We start from the raw sequence: 16,708 nt of genomic DNA, 5'->3' as shown, positions 1-16,708 counted from the left end.
TTTTTTTTTTTTTTTTTTTGGTTTTGGGGCCACACCCGGCGGTGCTCAGGGGTTCCTCCTGGCTGTCTGCTCTGAAATAGCTCCTGGCAGGCTTGGGGGACCATATGGGACACCGGGATTCGAACCAACCACCTTTGGTCCTGGATCGGCTGCTTGCAAGGCAAATGCTGCTGTCCTATCTCTCCGGGCCCAGTATCTGATTTCTTTCCTGAGATTGTGGGGTAAAGGGGCCAGTGCAGGAACAAGCGGTAGCTGAGGCGGTCCCCAAGACCTCTCCTTCAAGGCTCCAGGATGGAGTCAGTCATTTCAGGCCTTTCTGCAGACACAAGTGTGATCAGAGGAGGGAGGTCACTTAGGCGGAGCCATCCTGCCCGAGTTTCCTCCAGGGTAGCTCATCCCAGGGCCCTTGGACTTACGAGGGAACCTTCAGGAAGTAATCTGGACACTCTCCATTGCCCCCTATACCACAACTGGGCTGTTTCCCTCAAATAATGTTTTTGTCATTTGTTTGGGGCCATATCTAGAGGCATTCCTATGGCATGCCGGGGATTGAACTCGTGTCATCATGAGCAAAGCAAATGCCCTCCCTGCTGTGCTATTGCTCTGGCCCCTCAAATAATGTTTTAAATAATGATTTTTCTAAAATTCATTTTAATTTAATTTATCCTTTGAATTGACTTGTTGGAAATAATTATAAATTTTGTTTGGGGGTGTACTGATAGCATTTAGGGTGTGCTCAGGGTCACTCACAGTGGGTATGGGGGCCTTGTAGGGGCCAAAACCTACATGCCACCTATCATTGAGCTGTATCTGCAGACTTCTCTCACTTTTGATCAGTAGAGTCTGGAGAAAATAGGGCTCTCCATGTTGGTCGATCTGCTCAGTTTCCTAGGGCAGATGGAAACTAGGACCATATATGCTTGGCATTCTGCTGTTTTTGTTTTTGTTTTGTTTTTGTTTTTTTAGGAGTAAAGGGCACACTCTGTAAATAAAAGTGCTAACAGGGCTGGAGAGAGTGCAAGGGGGGGGGGTGCTTTGCCTTGCATGTGTTTCACCCAAGTTTAGCTGGCACTCCACAGGGTCCTCAGAGTCCCATCAGGAGTGACCCCTGAATGGAGTGCCAGGAGTAAACCCTGAAAATCACCAAGTGTAGCCTCCAAACAAGAGAAACAAGAATGTGGGCCACAGTGATAGCCCCGTGGGGAACTAGAGGGCTGAGGACATAACTGGGGGCCGTTAGCAGGTGCCAGGAGACCAGGAGTCCCTGGGAAAGTATATGAAGAATGAGGGAAGGGAATACACTGCCAGAGGCACAGGGATTTTCTAGGCGCTCGAAATCAAGGCACATGGGAAGAACCAAAGGTACTAAAGACAGGGAGTATGGAGGTGGATGGGGACAGGAGACGGTCTGAGAAGCGCTGCTCACTGGGTCCTGCTCAGATCATCTCAAACGACAGCAGAAAACTATGTTTTCTGAGAGGTGTGCAGCACCCAGCACTGTGCTCTGATGGCGTTTTGTATTGTCTTGGGAGGCGTGTCTGGACAGGAACCCGGAAGCTTTCCAGCCCAAGGTCGGGGATGGGCAGCTGGGAGCTGTCAGGCCGCGGCATAACAAAGGCTGTAAGTGCAAGAGGTCAGGCTGCCTGAAGAACTACTGTGAGTGCTTCGAGGTGAGTGGAGGGCAGAACCACGCGAATGTTACTGAGAAGGCAAGTGTCTCCATCACCGGAATTTTTGTGCTTTCAGGTCAAAAGCTGCAGGGCCAAAGCAGTACCACCCAGTTTGCCTTGTATGTGACTGACCCAGGTTCCATCCCCACCATCCCATATGGCCCCTGAGTGCCACCAGGACTGATTCCTGAGCACAGAGCCAGGAGTAGCCTGTGAGCCCAGCCGAGTGTGACTCAAAAAATAAATTAGTAGGGGCCGGAGAGATGGCATGGAGGTAGGGCGTTTGCCTTTCATGCAGAAGGATGGTGATTCAAATCTCGGCATCCCATAGGGTCCCCCAAGCCTGCCAGGAGCAATTTCTGAGCATAGAGCCAGGAGTAACCCTGAGCGCTGCTGGGTGTGACCCAAAATAAATAAATAAATAAGTAAATAAATAAGTAAGATATAAAGAAATGCTCTGAGGGTCCAGGACTATGGCTCGAGCAGTAGAACACGTGCCCAGTATGTCCGAGACTCTGAGTTCAATCCCTGTCACCCCAAGGCCTCCAAGCACCGCCTGGTGTTACCCTGGAACAAAGAAGATTGGCGATCACTTAAGAATTTTGAGGGTCAGGACGAGAGCTTTTGCCTTGCAAGGGGTAAACCCAGGTTCCATCCCTGACATCCCATAGGGTCCCCCAAGCCTGCCAGGAGTGTTTCCTGAGCACAGAGTGCTTTGTTGGGTGTGGCAAAAAAACAACCAAACAACAACAAAGAAACAAAAGAACGAAAAGTGAGCGGTATCCCCCAAAGGAGCCCCGTTCACAGTGCTCCTGGCATTGCTGCTCTCCACAGCGCCTCGCCCCCGTTGGCAGAAGGGATAGGACACTCAACCCTTTTCTGGGGCACCTAGAAAGCTTCAGGGGAGGCCCAGGAGTGCAGAACCAACCACACACAGAGCCTCTGAGCCTCTGCTGAGCCACACAGAGAGAGCTTCAGGGCCTGGGGAAAACCTGCTCCGTGTGGCAGTGCCAGCTTTCAGGTGCCCGCGGACCGAGTGGGCTTTCTCTCCCAGCATCCCACTGCCTTGTGGTAGAAACCAAGTCCCCCCACCCAAGCCCAAGGGTTCCCTTGAGCCCCCAACCCAAGAGGCCAGCCCTAGCCATGATTTTGCTTCTGTTTCTCCTGCACCCCATCCATCAGCGACTGGCTTCCTTCTTCACTGGAATTGGAGGAGTAGGAGACAGCGGCCACTTTCCCCTTGAACCCACGGCCACAGAGTCTCCCAGTTCCCTTGTCTGCCACACCTCACCACATCACCTCCCACTTTTTGACTTTTTTCGCTCTTTTCCCCCCTCATCTCTCCTGATGTGGCAGGTGTTAAGAGCCCAACACCAGTGTCACCCCTTCTCCTGCTTTCATGTGGTAGATAGTGGGTGCAGGTGTCCAGGGTGGGCGCCCACACTTGGCCTTGGCAGTGATGCTCACTGAAGCTTGTGCCCTCTCACAGTGGTGCTCAATCACACTCGACATGCGAGGCCCATGTGTTATGACTGATAAGAGCTGCGGTGCTGGAACAGTGCTCATCCTTGGGCATTTCAGAGCCATGGTGCTTACTCAGCTTTCTATGTGTAGGGATCACCTGGGGTCACACCTCTTTGGTAGTACTCACACACCTGCTTGTGGCACCTGGGATTGCAGTTGTCAAACACAAAGGTTGGGCAGCCAGAAACATGGTGTGTGTTGTGTGTGTGCATGTGGGGTGAGGGGCTCCAGGAGCTAGAACTCATGACCACATCTTTTTTTTTTTTTTGGTTTTTGGTTTTTGGGTCACACCCAGCATTGCTCAGGGGTTACTCCTGGCTGTCTGCTCAGAAATAGCTACTGGCAGGCACGGGGGACCATATGGGACACCGGAATTCGAACCAACCACCTTTGGTCCTGGATTGGCCGTTTGCAAGGCAAACGCCACTGTGCTATCTCTCCGGGCCCAACCACATCTTATAATTGATGTGTTCTCAGCTCTGGGCTGTTTCTTTCTCCCACCCTCTTTTTGGGTGAGAATATTGGCAGTCACAGATGTTGCATGATGCCCTTTGGATGGGCTTGGATGCTGATGGGATGAATGGTAAATGGAGGGGCCTTTCTTTGCCGTCCCAGGCCATATGGCTCCAACCCCCTCCAGCCAGTGGGTATCTGGATTCAGGAAAGCGGCGGGTAGAAAACTCACAGGCAGGCTTCAGGGTATATCATCTTTATTCCAGGCTCTGGCCAACATGTGTGGCCTATATCATAACCATTTACACATGCTATTTAATTTAAGAAAAAAGGGGCAGATGTAACCCTATCCCCCATTCTTCCAGCGTAACCTTACCTACAGAAAGACTTGCCCATTTCTGTGCGGGGTCTTTGGTAGGTAACAAAAAGGCTTTGGCCGGAAGGGCAAGGGAATTTGGATTGAGGAGGAATTGGGAGGAGGCTGCTAGAGAAAAATGGCAGGAGGAGAGATGGCTGAAAGAAGCTAAGACTCAGGGCAAGCTGAGGATAGCATGCGTAAATGGTTATGATATAGGCCACATATGTTGGCCAGGGCCTGGCCATTCATCCCATCAGCATCCAAGCCCATCCAAAGGGCATCATGCTGCAACAACAACACATACACACCAATTTTCTTGGGTCCAGAGAGACAGCACTGCAGTGGGGTGTTTGCCGTGTATGCAGCCGACCAGGGAGGAATGAGTTTGATTCCTGGCATCCCATATGGTCCCCTAGCCTGCCAGGGGTGATTTCTGAGTGCAGGGTCAAGAGTAAACCCTGAGTGCTGCTGGGTATGGCCCAAACACCAATAAATAAATAAATAAAGTTTAAAAACAACAGTTTTCTTAAAGCCCAAATACCATTTGTTATTCAATGACTTCTAGGGCAAACTCATTTTTACTTAATCTTTTTTTTAACCAGGCCCAAATCATGTGTTCTTCTATTTGCAAATGCATTGGCTGCAAAAATTATGAAGAAAGCCCAGAACGAAAAGCTCTCATGAACATGGCAAACTGTCTGGGTGCTGGAGACTTTGAAGGCAGTCAGCATTTCTCACCGAGCAAACTGTCAGTGTTCCCCAAATTCAGGAAGGAGAGGTAAGTGCTTGCTTGGGATACCCACTGCCCAGGCCCGGAGGAAGGTAGAGCCACTTTTGCCTGGGTGTGACGGGCATCCATGTTCCCTGCTAAGCTGCCCTGTGGCCCCCACAAAAAGCCCTCCTGGTGAGGGCTTTGTCCAAGCTGGACTCAGAGCCCAGCTGTGGGGTTCACCAGCAGAACCCCCAAAAGGGGGAGAGGGTGTGACCCCAGCCGGGAGACCTGCCCACTCTTCACGGGAAGTAAGGGCTTCGTTCTAGCCTGTTCTAAGGGAGCACCGAGTCCTGAGTTCCACTGTCCCTCTCTCACATCACAATGCGGAGGCCCAGAGCAGTTCGGCTGCAGTCACCGTCACCAGTAAAAGACTTTGAGAGCCAAGGCCGGTGCACAGTTGGGAAGGTGCTTGCCTTGCACACAGATGCTCCTGGTTCGATGTCCAGCATCTCATAGGGTCCCCAAGTTTGATCCTTGAGTGCAGAGCCAGGAGTCAGCCCTGAGCACCACCAGGTGTGACCCCAAAACAACAAACAAAAAAGACTGACTTTGAGGTCACTGTGATGCCTCATGTCACGGCAAATACCAAATGTCATTACTTAGGGTCCTGTAAGACCAAGTTCCCGCTTGCGGTGTTAGGTGTAGGCTAGAGTGGCTCCCAGGATCTGGATGACTCTTTCAAGTACCTCTTCTGCAAACAAGGTGTCCCAGCTTAGGCAAGCCAGGGTACTGGTGGGCAGGCAGGCAGATGCTGAACCCGGCTTTGAGTGACCCTCCTGCCCCAAGGAGGCCTGTCCTGCCAGCCTGTCACATTTGGTCTTCACAGAGACAGTGTCAGCCCCAACCTTTACCAGTTTCATACCCACTGTCGAGACAGAGCACTGTGGTCATGGGCACTTAGGCTCAAGGGGTGTCTGAGGGCTGTCTAAGGGTCTGGTCCCCACCTTTCAGAACCCAATCAGACTGGTGGGCCTTCAGATTGCCCCATAAGTGCTTCCTGGAGGGAGAAGGCGAATTGTAAGAGGCCCTGGCTCTGGGACCAGTGCCCAGGACATTGGGGTTGCCCCTGCCCACAGCTGCTCAGAGTACCCCCCGAGGCATGGGATGGGGGGAGAGAACTTGTCTTCCCCCCCACCCTGTCTGCCCCAGCCTGTTTGATTTTTTTTGGGGGGGGGCACACCTGGCATTGCTCAGGGGTTACTCCTGGCTGTCTGCTCAGAAATAGCTCCTGGCAGGCATGGGGGACCATATGGGACACCGGGATTCGAACCAACCACCTTTGGTCCTGGATCGGCTGCTTGCAAGGCAAACATCGCTGTGCTATCTCTCCGGGCCCCAGCCTGTTTGATTTTGAGAATTTGAATGTGCACAAGGGGGCCTGCAGACCTGCAGCTGGTCACCACCCACCTCTCCCAGTTGCCATGGGGGGTGTCAATGCTGGCATATGGAAGGGAGCACTCCTGACTCTCTGGTACTCTTCCAAGCACGCTCCAGGCAGCCCCTTGGTGAAGCAAGGGTCGGGGGAACCAACACTGGGCCTGGCACTGACCATGAGCTCCCCACAGGTGCGTCGCCTCCTGCATCTCCTGGGAAGTGGTGGAAGCCACCTGTGCCTGCCTGCTGGCTCAGGGCGAAGAGGCCGAGCGGGAGCACTGCTCCCAGGGCCTGGCTGAGCAGCGGGTCTTGGAGGAGTTTGGCAGGTGCCTCTCGCAGATCCTCCGCATTGACTTCGAAGCCAAAGGGCTGAAAATGGAGTAGCCGCGTGCCAGAGCTGGACCTTGTCTGCAGGGGGCCCCTGGCTCTGGAAGTCTGTCAGTTCTGTGGGGGCACTGGAAGGGGGGGTTCCGCCTGGAGGGAGCCAGTCGGTGGGAGGTTACCCCTTCTTTGAGGACAGGCTGCACAGGGAGAATGGATTTCCAGAGGTCCCAGTTTGGGCCTACACGTGGGGGCCGTGGAAACTCATCCTGTGGCCAGCTACTGGGGAGTCCGCAGCAAGCATCAGGGCCCCAGGACCCAGAATCACGCCCCACCCGCACCCTAAGGTTTCTGGTGCACACCTGCGAGCCCCAAAGCCTGGTTCAAGCTAGACCTCCCATGGGGCCCGGAGGAGCCCCGAATACAGCTGGAGCCTCGCTTCTCGATCCTTGCGGGAATGTCTCGCTCTGGTACCCAGGAACCTCCCTAGTTACTGTTCCACATTGTTGCTTTAAAATGTCCTTCAGGGGACTAGTTGCTGGCAGGGTGGGTGGGTGAGAGCCGTTAAGTGTGGTTGGTTCTTTCTCTGGTTCTACTGTCAAAGTAAAAGAGAATAAAAAGCTCCAATGCCTCCCGCTGTAGCAATGAACTCTTAATTGGAAAGAACTCAGCTCTGAGTCCCTGCCCTGAATGTTCCAGAACCTTCTTCCATGTTTTCTGTGTGTGGCTCAGACCATTGGCAAAGCTCATTTACAAACACACACCCCCTGGTGGTGAAGCGGGAACTGGGCACCCCTTTCTCAAGCCAGGAGCTGAAGGAGGGTGAGGAGGAGGCTGACTTGTGTGGGTGGTGTGGCTGCTGCCACAGAATTGCCGGACAAAGCATGTTGCACCCGGCGACCTCTCGGGCCAGCACTGGGGGCAGAAAGCCAGAGGCCGGACAGAGACACAGAGCACAAAGCTGCGAGCAGCTGCTGGGTTTTATTTGGCCCCTGAGAGGCAGGCAAGGAAGAGCTAGGGGAAAGGTAGCAGAGCTGAGAGGAGCGGAGGGTCAGCGGCGTGGAATCTGCCACCCGAGATTCTCCACTGAGGCCTCAGGCCTGCACCTGGTCTTCGGGAACTGCCAAGGGCATGTCGGGTGGGCTCCCCAGGACGCGAGCATCTGTGGGAAGGTGGCAGGGGGGCTGTGGCCTCACCTCCTCACCCACACCCCTCTCCTCACCAGGCCAGGGACATGTGTGGTTCCCCTTGAGTCAAAGAAACTAAAGCACTTCTCCTGGGAACCTGGTCACCAGGATTAGAAGGTCCCACATTCTGCACGGACCCTGCCCTACCCGTGGGAAAAGCTCAGGAAAAGCTTCACCGTTAGCTCTCCTCATAACCACTGAGGCAGGTGATTCAGACAGACGCCCAACCAGGGCTTCCTAGCCAGCTAACTCCACCCCCAACCTGCGCGGCGTGGAAGGAAAGAGCACCCCCACTCTCGCCCGGCCCGAGAAGTGAACCCCGGCAGGACACTCGCTGGACCAGAGGCGATGCGGAATGCACAGAAGAGCTTAGGGTGCCTCGGGCCCTATTGGAGGCTTTGCTGATTATCTGTGGAAAGTACTAGAAGCCTGGGTGGTTGCTGGCCCATGGATCAGTGTGGTCTGGCCCCAGAAGTCTGCACAGAGACACAGGAACACGAGCTTCTGCCCCGGGGAGTTCAACACGTAGTCTAAGTGGACGTCAAAGGCCCTGGCTTGGAAGACCCCTTGCTGGAATCCATGTTGCCTGAGCCCCTTTCCGGGTCAGTGTGGACACCCCAGGCCTGGAGGGTTCGCTGGAGAGCAGCATGCCACCCCCAGGCCACCTGGAGAGGGATACAGGCCAGCCCCCTGCGGTGCCACGCGCCCCTTCCCTGGCCCTGTCTGTACCCTGGGAGCTGTGAGGCACTTGCCTACCTCGGACACGCAGGAAATCCAGAAGCTCCAGGGCGGCGCGGACCAGATTGTTCTCAGGTCCCTGAAAGCTCCCTAGAAAACAGCCTTGGTGTCTCCCCAAGCTGTGCCCCCTGCAGCAGCCCCAGGGGCTGCCCAAGGATCTCCCTCCATTCCCACCCCACCCCCCGAAGCAGCCCAGAGCCCTGGGGTCCCCTCACCAGGCCGCCCATCCGCCTCCAGCTGCAGTTCCCGTTTGCCTGCTGGACCACGCTGCTCCGGGAAGGGCCTGTGGTTGTCGAAGGCCTCTGAGTGCAGAACAGAAAGTTCCTGAGCCCGGAGCAGGGGTTCTTGTCCTGACCCCCAAGCCCAGACAAACACAGTGAAAGTCAGGCCAAAGGAGGGGCTGGGAGGCACCAGAACCTGGCTGTGCCCAAGCCAAAGGGGTGAGGGGTGGGTGTCTGATACCAGCAAGGGGAGGCCTGTCTGGGTCGCTCTGGGGGACAGGGATGCGGGAGAGAGCAGGGAGCATGGGGGGCAGAGGAAGGATCAGGGGACTGTGGGCATGCTGGTGTGCTGTAATGTAGGGCACACTGGGTGGGGACAAGGCTGCACATGTGTGCTGGGGGACATCGGGGCAGGCAGTTTTTCTCCTGTGGGCCCTGTGTGCAACGGCGGGAAACGGCAGGGTCATCCCTAGGCTGCTGGTGGGGTGGTCTGGGAAAGGTCTTCATGCCACCTTCGTTGGGGACGGTCTCTCAGGCAGCCTGGGGTGTCCTGCCCCGCCCACTCATTCCAGGGTTCACTCTTGGCCTGCCGGGGGACCTTCTCCCAGGCACTCTGCTCTTCTCAGGACAGAGCCTTCTGCCAGGTGAAGGGCAGTGGAGAGTCCCTGGGCCTGTCCGTGTCCAGCCCAAGTGGCACAGCGTGGCCCCCTCAAGTGGCAGCTCCTGGCCAGCGAGCCCAGGGGGTCCTTAAATGCTGCACTGCAGGGAGAAGCCGCCTGCAGATGAGCCCTGGAGATGAACCCCGCAGTCTTGAAGCTGGGGTGGGGGGGGGTGAGGGGGAGGAGTGGTTCTGGGGAAGGGCCCGAGGGAGCCCCAGCCGCTGGGCTACCCTGCCCCCAGCCAAGTGCAGCCACAGGGAATGCCCAGCACCCTACAGGGATTCCCTGCTGCTCCGAGCACTGTCCTCACTCTCAACATTGGCCCAGGACAGGACGGTCCCTGCTGCGGCCAGGGCACCCGGCCAGTGTCCCTGAGCAGCCTTAGGGGGTCCGGGCTGGACGTGCGGTGGGGCCTGCAGCCAAGAGACCAGTCTGGGAGGTTGTGATGGGACCCCATCCAAGGTGATCTGCCTGGGCTCCTGAGGAGCGCAAGGATGCCCGTCACTTACGTGGCCCTAGGAGGTAGCCGGCGCTGTTGAGGGTCCAGCCTCGCTTGGCCTTGCGCTGCGTGGGAGAAACAGGTTGGGGGGGGGCGCATGGGGTCCCCTGGTCCCAGCTCACAGACTCCCCAAAACAGCCCCCCTGTGAGCGCTGCCGAGGGCACCTGGGGGACACTTTTCTTCCCCGCTCCCCTGCGCCCAGGGCTGGCGACCCTGGGAAGAAGTGGGGTTCGGGGGTCATTAGGCGTGGCCCCCCAATACAAAGTGACCCTGGCGCAGTTACCAAGTCCGCCGCGCACCCGAGATGCTGCGTCTCCGCGCACCGACCGCGCCCAGCGGCGGGTCCCCAAGTGGCCTCCGGGGTCGGGCCGGCCCCCGCCCTCCCGGGCACCCACTTACCGGCGCCCCGAGACCCGCGGCGGCGGGCAGGGCAGCGGCCAGCAGCAGGGCGGCGAGCAGCAGGGCGGCGGCCCCGGGCATCGGCCTCGCCATCTGCGGGGAGCGGAGGGCGCACGTCGGGCCGGACCGGGAGGGCGCAGCGGGGCGACGCGGGAAGCAGTGCGAGCAAATGGGGCGCAGAGGGGTAAAGTGGGGCGACGTGGAGAAAGGGGCGCAGCGGTGCGCAGCGGGAAAGTGGGACGAAATGGGGCGCAGAGGGGCGCAATGGGGACGACGTGGGGTGCATCGGGCGCAGCGGAGCTCATGGGACGCAGAGGGGCGCAGTGGAGAAGTGGGACTCAATGGGGCGCAGAGGGGTAAAGTGGGGCGACGTGGAGAAAGGGGCGCAGTGGGAAAGTGGGACGAAATGGGGTGCTGCGGGGCGCAATGGGGCGCGGGGGGAAAAGTGAGGCGCAGCGGGGCGCAATGGAGCGACGCCCCACGGAGCGCGGAGACCCGGGCGCGCTACCTCGAGACCAGAAGGGCGGCTCCGGGGTGTCAGCGGCTCCTGGCGCCCGCGGGCTCGGGGGGCCGGGTCGGGGCGCAGGCGGCGGCGGCGGCGGAGGCAGGCGGGATCCGGGTCCAGGCGCTCGCTCCGACGTGCCCGGAGCGGAGCGGCCGCAGCAGCCGCTATTTATCGGGGCGCGGCTGCGCGTCATGGCTCCGGCCCGCCCCGTCCCCCCACCCCGCGGACAGCCTGCCTCCTCCCTGGCTGATGCCACACACCCTGGGGAGGGGCGCCCCACGCCACTCGGGCAGGAGACCCTCGCCCCCCAAACAGGCCCTGCCAGAAAGAGACCCAGGCAAGGTGGCCCCGGGCTCTGGGAGCAGCTGGGAGCTAGCGGGTCCCCTTGAGGGGTGGTCAGAGGAGATGCCCATGGCCCCAGCTGGCCACTCTGCCCCACCCGACCCCTCCAGGGTGCCCAGACCCAGTCCTGATGCCCACTCCTGGGGCCGAGGGTGTTCCGGGACCCTCATTCTGGCTCACATGGGCGAGGGGGTCCCATTGGCAAATGTTTACCCTAACAGTAGCCCCCAACTTTCCAGGAGCAGGGCCATGAGTACCTGCAGGGGAGCAGGGCAGGGTGGGGTGGGGGCCCTAAGAGCAGTTGCTCCCATTTCAAGACACCCTTGGCACTGCCACCCGTCACCCCGATCCACGTCACAAATCTCCCCTTGGTAGTGTGGCCCGGAGCAAAGGGGCTCCCGGAAGGAAGTCAGTGGCTTGGGACACCCCAGGGTGTCCACTCTCAGCACCCCTGCCCCTCCTTTGGTCTGTGTCTGGCAACCCCCGCCTGGGGCTCAGGTATGGATGGCCCCGTGTTCAGACAGGGGAGAAGGGGGACAGGATGCCCCGAGTCCAGCGCTGTTTCCGGCACAAGCTGTGCCAGCCCACAGCCGTGCGTAATGGGCTCAGCGGTGACCCCAGGGGCTCATTGTCAGCCCGTCATCTGCTCAGTGTGTGGCAGACAAATGAGGCCCCATTATGGTAATGGACACCGAGCAGGCGCGTAATTGCCGGGGCGGCATGAGCTGGTCCCTTCCCGAGGAGCCCTGTCAGGCACCCCAGAAAATCACGCAGAGTCTCAGCCTCAGGGTGGGGGCCCCAGCAGTCCCCGAGTCATCCAGGCATCCTGGGATACGGACTGTCCCCAATTCATCCTGCATCCCCAGGAGACAGGCCCCAGATGTCAAGGACTGCTACAGACACTGTCTGGCAGAGACCAGCCACCATCCAAATACTCATTTTGGCCTCCAGTCAGAGCCTGACCTGACCCATGAGGCAAGCTCTGCATAGGAGAAGCCCCTGGCAAGAGGAAGAGAGTCCCTGTGAGAAAGTCCCTTTGGGGTCCTAGTCCTTTCTTCCCTGCAGCCTGGAAGGTGGATGTGAGCAGCCACTTGGGAACACAAGATAATTACCGGGCCCGGAGAGATTGCACAGCAGCGCTTGCCTTGCAAGCAGCCGATCCAGGACCAAAGGTGGTTGGTTCGAATCTCGGTGTCCCATATGGTCCCCCGTGCCTGCAAGGAGCTATTTCTGAGCAGACAGCAAGGAGTAACCCCTGAGCAACGACGGGTGTGGCCCAAAAACAACAACAACAAAAAAGTAATTACCGAAAGACTTCAAGACCAAATGATCCTCAGTCTCTGGGCTGCTGACTTGACTTTTCTTACCATAAAGAGAAAGAAACTTTTCTTTTTTGTTTGTTTTTTTGTTTTGTTTTTGAGCCACACCTGGCGACGCTCAGGGGTTACTCCTTGCTCTGCTCTCAGAAATTGCTTCTAGCAGGCTTGGGAGACCATATGGGATGCCGGGGATCGAACCTGCAAGGCAAATTCCCTACCGTTGTGTTATTGCTCCGGCCCAGAAAGAAATTCCTTTTATCAACACCAACATTCTTGACAGCTTCCGATTATATGCAGCTGTGGCTGCTACACACCTTGGCAGACATTTCAACAAAAGAAGGAACTGGAATGCCAGCGAAGGAGCTGGTGTTGGCCAGATGGGCAGGAGGAGAGGTTTGTGCTGGAGAGACGGGTCATTCCTCTAGGCAGGGGTCCTCAAACTTTTTAAACAGGGGGGGGCCAGTTCACTGTCCCTCAGACCATTGGAGGGTCTGACTCTAGTAAAAACAAAACTTAGGAACGAATTCTTACGCACACTGCATATATCTTAATTTGCAATGAAGAAACAAAACAGACACAAATACAATATGTGGCCTGCGGGCCATAGTTTGAGGACCACTGCTAGGGTGTCCAAGGAATCCTCAGCGGTTGCTTGCGCATCCCGGGGAAATCTCCTCCCTAAATTCTGTTTCTTCTCTCCCCTTGACTGCACCCCAGCCTCCCTCAGGGCTTCCCCGGGCTCCCACTGCAGCTTACCTGCACATCCTGCCAATCACAGGCCTAGCCAACCAGATGCACCACCTGCCACAAGCCCCACCCACAGGGCATCGCCCACCAGGCCCCGCCCACCAATGAGCTCCTCCCACTAATTACCATCACCAAGCACTGCCCATAAACAAGCCCCGCCCACCCACAACACTCCCGCCGCCAAGCTCCACCCACCCAGAGCGCCACCCACCAACAAGCCCGCCCACCCGTGGCCCCACCCACTCACAGTTCTGTCCACTCACAGCAACGCCCGGTCACCACAAGCCCCGCCCACACCGACCCCTGCCCCACCCAACGCCCCGCCCACCTTCTGCACCCATCGTGGGCCTCACCCCCTGCTCCTCCTCCTCCTCCCCTCCCACTGACCATCACCCCGCAGGTTGGGGACCAGTCTCTTAGGGGCTCTCATGCCTGCTTCGGGGTGACTCAGCCTGGAGGAAGGAGAGACCCCACCTGTCTCCTCCTCCCTCATCTGGGTCCCCCTTTTCCCTTCCCTCTTCCTTACTCCTCCCATACCCCTGTGTGAGTCCTCCCAAGACACAGAAGTAGTGGCTGTCTGTCCCCTGCCAGAGGTGGAGGGGCCCCTGGGTAAATCAGGGGCTTCCCCCAGCTCAGGCTGGGCAGGAGCACTGGCGCGCTGACCACCTCCCAGCAGTCGAGGTCTCGGCTTCCCACCCACAGCCGCCCCTTCCTGCCTTCTGTACCCCGTCCTCCGCCCAGGTTGCTCCCAGCATTGGGTACAGGGGCGTGAGGGGCAAAGCCCGGCCTGGACCCTGTGGACAATCCAACCCTCTCTGGAGCCCTGCTGGATGGGCGGTCACTGGACGCCCCTAGAAGTTTGGGAGGGGGTGGGTCTTGGAGCCACCCTGCCACCCTCATCCCAAAGTCCTTCCAGTTTGCCTTTGCTCTCATCTCAGAGGAACCACCACAGGGGCCTGCTGGGGTATGTGGCCCCCAGGCCTCTCTGTCCTTCAACTCCACAAGTGCCCAGGAATGAGCTCAGCAGGGGGTGCCCCCAGCTGGAGTGACCCCCACGCCAGGAAAGGGGGTCTGCAACTCCTAAAGCAAGTCAGGCCTCTCTTGATTTATTTGTTATTTATTGGAAGGTAGAGTTCAAAGGAGTTTCAGTCCTACAGTGTCCAACCAACACCTCCACCAGGGCACATTTTCTGTCCCCAGTTTCCCTCCCACCTCCCCCAAAACCTGCCTGCCTCTGGGAGAGATATCTGTCTCTGCCTCTCCCTGTCCCTCATCCCAGCCCCCAGTTCCTGTCCCGAGTGCTCCTTCCCAACTCACCAGTGTTCCCTTCTCTGCCCTCCCTGTGTCCCCACTCTCTGGGACAAGCTTCTCCCTATGGTCCAATCCTCCTGGCCCTCGTCTCTATGGTCTCCAGATATTAATACCACATTATCTTTATCTTACACCCACAAATGAGTGCAATCGTTCTGTCTGTCCCCCTACTCTGCCTCATGTCCCTCACATCAGACTCTCCTGATCCATCCAGGATAAGCAAATTTCCTGACTTCATTTTCCTCACAGTTGCATGTGTGTGGGGTCTCCTCCTGACACACACCCCCTCCTGGCCTCTGTCCGCTGAGCCTCCTTCCTTTCCTTGAAAGGCTCCTTCTCCCAGCTACATTCGCACAAGGCAAGGGAGCTCCCAACAGTGGGACAGACTAGGCCCAGGTTAATCTGCTGTCCAAGTCGCTGTCTGAGTAACAAGCGGTGCACAGCTGCTTTCTGGGAGGCTGTGTTGGCGGGTCACTTTTTATTTTGGGGGCTTGGGCCACATGCAGTGATGCGAAGGGGTTTTTCCTGGCCCAGCACTCAGAAATTGCTCCTGGCGAACATAGGGGACCATGTGGGATTCTGGGATTCAAACCACCTTCTGTCCCGGATGGGCTGCATGCAAGGCAAATGCCCTCCCCACTCTGCTGTCGCTCCGACAGACTCTGTCTGTCGGGTCACTTTTAAGGGGTTCTGAAGGGACACAGTGCTCTATGCTTGACCACCGGGCCAACCCGGGGTAGATGAAACCCCCACACCCCAGAATCTTGCCCAGGGGTGCCTTCCACTTCCGACCAAACACCCCACCTCCCTGTGGTCAGATACGGCCACCTGTGACCACCTGTGGTGGTCTTGGAAGCCACTTCCTGGCGTGGGCAGCAGCCCCCAGGGAGCCCCAGAGCATTGGGCCAGGTCCCACTCTCAGGAGTGGCCCCTGACCAGCTGGGATCATCGTTGGCGATGAGGTGGGGCTGGGGCCCAGGAACCTCCTTCCTCGGCAGACCCCAAGATCTGTCTTTAGTCTTGTCTCCACACCCCGAGCTTCTGTTGGGGCTGGTGGAGGCAGACGCACCCCTGACTTCTCACGAATGCACCCCAGGGCCCAATCCCCCCCCCACTCTACTCCCCACTTCCTAGGGCTCTTTGGAAACAGCCTGGATTCTGCCTAAATCTGGGATCCACAGGGGTTTCCCTCACCTCTGCTCCCCGCCCCCCAGCCTGCCTCTGCCTGCCTCTCCCTGCGTCCCTCCTGCTTCTCTGTAGGTTGGAGTGAAGGGCGTTGAGTTTCAACAGTGGCGAGTTGTTTCCACACTGGGGCGTGGGGTGGCCCCAAAAAGCGATTTACTCTGATCTGAGTTCCTCGTTAAGACTATCTCCTTGGACAGCTCTTGGCAGAGGCGTGGGTGTGGCCCTGTCCCACAGCTGAGCCTGGAGCAGCAGGTTTTGGGGTGCGGCTTTATTCTACAGCCAAGCCTGGGGTGGCAAGTTTTGGGCTGTGGCTCACCTGAGGAACGAGAGAGGTCTGGGGCATAGTGAAGAGTCTGTGACCCAACACGGGCAGACAGACGGCCACGGGCCTAATTGAGAGGAAATGGGGTCTGGAAGTAGGGGGGGCATCGTGTCCTGCACCCCGGAATCCACAGAAGCAGATTGGACCGAGGGGAAAAATCCAATTCCCTCCCCGTGATTGCATTTGAACCGTCAGCCCGGCTGCTCGCAGGAAGGACAGGCCAATTAGCTCGGCCAGGCCCAGCGGGGGACAACAGCTGCCCAGGGCCCCCTCCAGGCTGCACCACCTGGAGAACTAGGGCAGGCTGGGCCCCCATAATCGCAGCAGGAAACGGCCCAGTCCCATCTGGTCCTGCCTCGCCCCCTCTGGACACTGTACCCCAAAGCGGACGCCTGAGATGTTCATGACACAGGCGAGATGGGGTGTACTTTTTGTTCTTTTTAGAGGCACACAGGCGGTGCTCAGGGGTTCCTCCTGGCTCTGCGCTCAGGAATACTCCTGGCAGGCTCAGGGGACCCTATGGGATGCCAGAGATCAAACTTGGGTCAGCCGCGTGCAAGGCAAACGCCCTCCCAGCTGTGCTATGGCTCAGACCACTGGGGTGCATTTTTGCATTTGCCAGGGGGGCCCCAGGGAGACTACCTGGCTTGAGCCCACAACAGGCCTGAGGGACCCAAGGGTCAGTCTGTGGGCCTGGGACCCCAAGGTGCCAGGACCCGTGCCTCACCTCACAGACTGGCCTCCATGTTCGGTCACCTCAGAGTTCACAGTGGACCAGTCCACGTAGCCGCCCCTAACCAT

At 58.0% G+C, this 16,708-nt stretch overlaps 2 protein-coding genes across 2 annotated transcripts in view; one reads left to right on the top strand and one right to left on the bottom strand.

The window, feature by feature from the left end:
• Nucleotides 1–6,535, top strand: part of TESMIN (testis expressed metallothionein like protein) — a 37,905-nt gene extending 31,370 nt beyond the window's left edge. The window contains exons 7-9 of the mRNA XM_049781218.1: nucleotides 1,533–1,670; nucleotides 4,608–4,783; nucleotides 6,343–6,535. Coding sequence (XP_049637175.1) covers nucleotides 1,533–1,670; nucleotides 4,608–4,783; nucleotides 6,343–6,535 — 507 coding nt within the window. The remainder of the gene's footprint in view (nucleotides 1–1,532; nucleotides 1,671–4,607; nucleotides 4,784–6,342) is intronic.
• Nucleotides 6,536–7,566: 1,031 nt separating this feature from the next.
• GAL (galanin and GMAP prepropeptide) lies at nucleotides 7,567–16,708 on the bottom strand. Its single transcript, XM_049780893.1, has 9 exons — nucleotides 16,635–16,708; nucleotides 15,902–15,974; nucleotides 11,256–11,280; nucleotides 10,685–10,845; nucleotides 10,177–10,269; nucleotides 9,787–9,841; nucleotides 8,613–8,699; nucleotides 8,416–8,487; nucleotides 7,567–7,634 (listed from the first exon to the last, which is right to left on the bottom strand). Exons 1-9 carry the CDS (start codon nucleotides 16,706–16,708, stop codon nucleotides 7,567–7,569), a joined length of 708 nt encoding a protein of 235 aa, XP_049636850.1.

The sequence above is a fragment of the Suncus etruscus genome, chromosome 9 (genome assembly GCF_024139225.1).
Source record: "Suncus etruscus isolate mSunEtr1 chromosome 9, mSunEtr1.pri.cur, whole genome shotgun sequence".
Taxonomy (NCBI): Eukaryota; Metazoa; Chordata; class Mammalia; order Eulipotyphla; family Soricidae; genus Suncus; species Suncus etruscus.
Note: the sequence above shows the minus strand (reverse complement) of the source record. Positions and strands in the feature narration are given on the sequence as shown.

Excerpts from the sequence above, each read along its gene's own strand:
- GAL (XM_049780893.1), bottom strand. The coding sequence starts at position 16,708 with ATGGTTAGGGGCGGCTACGTGGACTGGTCCACTGTGAACTCTGAGGTG. Across the intron at positions 15,975-16,634 it reads CATGGAGGCCAGTCTGTGAG|GCCCGTGGCCGTCTGTCTGC; the intron begins GTGAGGCACGGG and ends CCTCTCAATTAG. Across the intron at positions 7,635-8,415 it reads GGATTTCCTGCGTGTCCGAG|ATGCTCGCGTCCTGGGGAGC; the intron begins GTAGGCAAGTGC and ends ACCTTCCCACAG.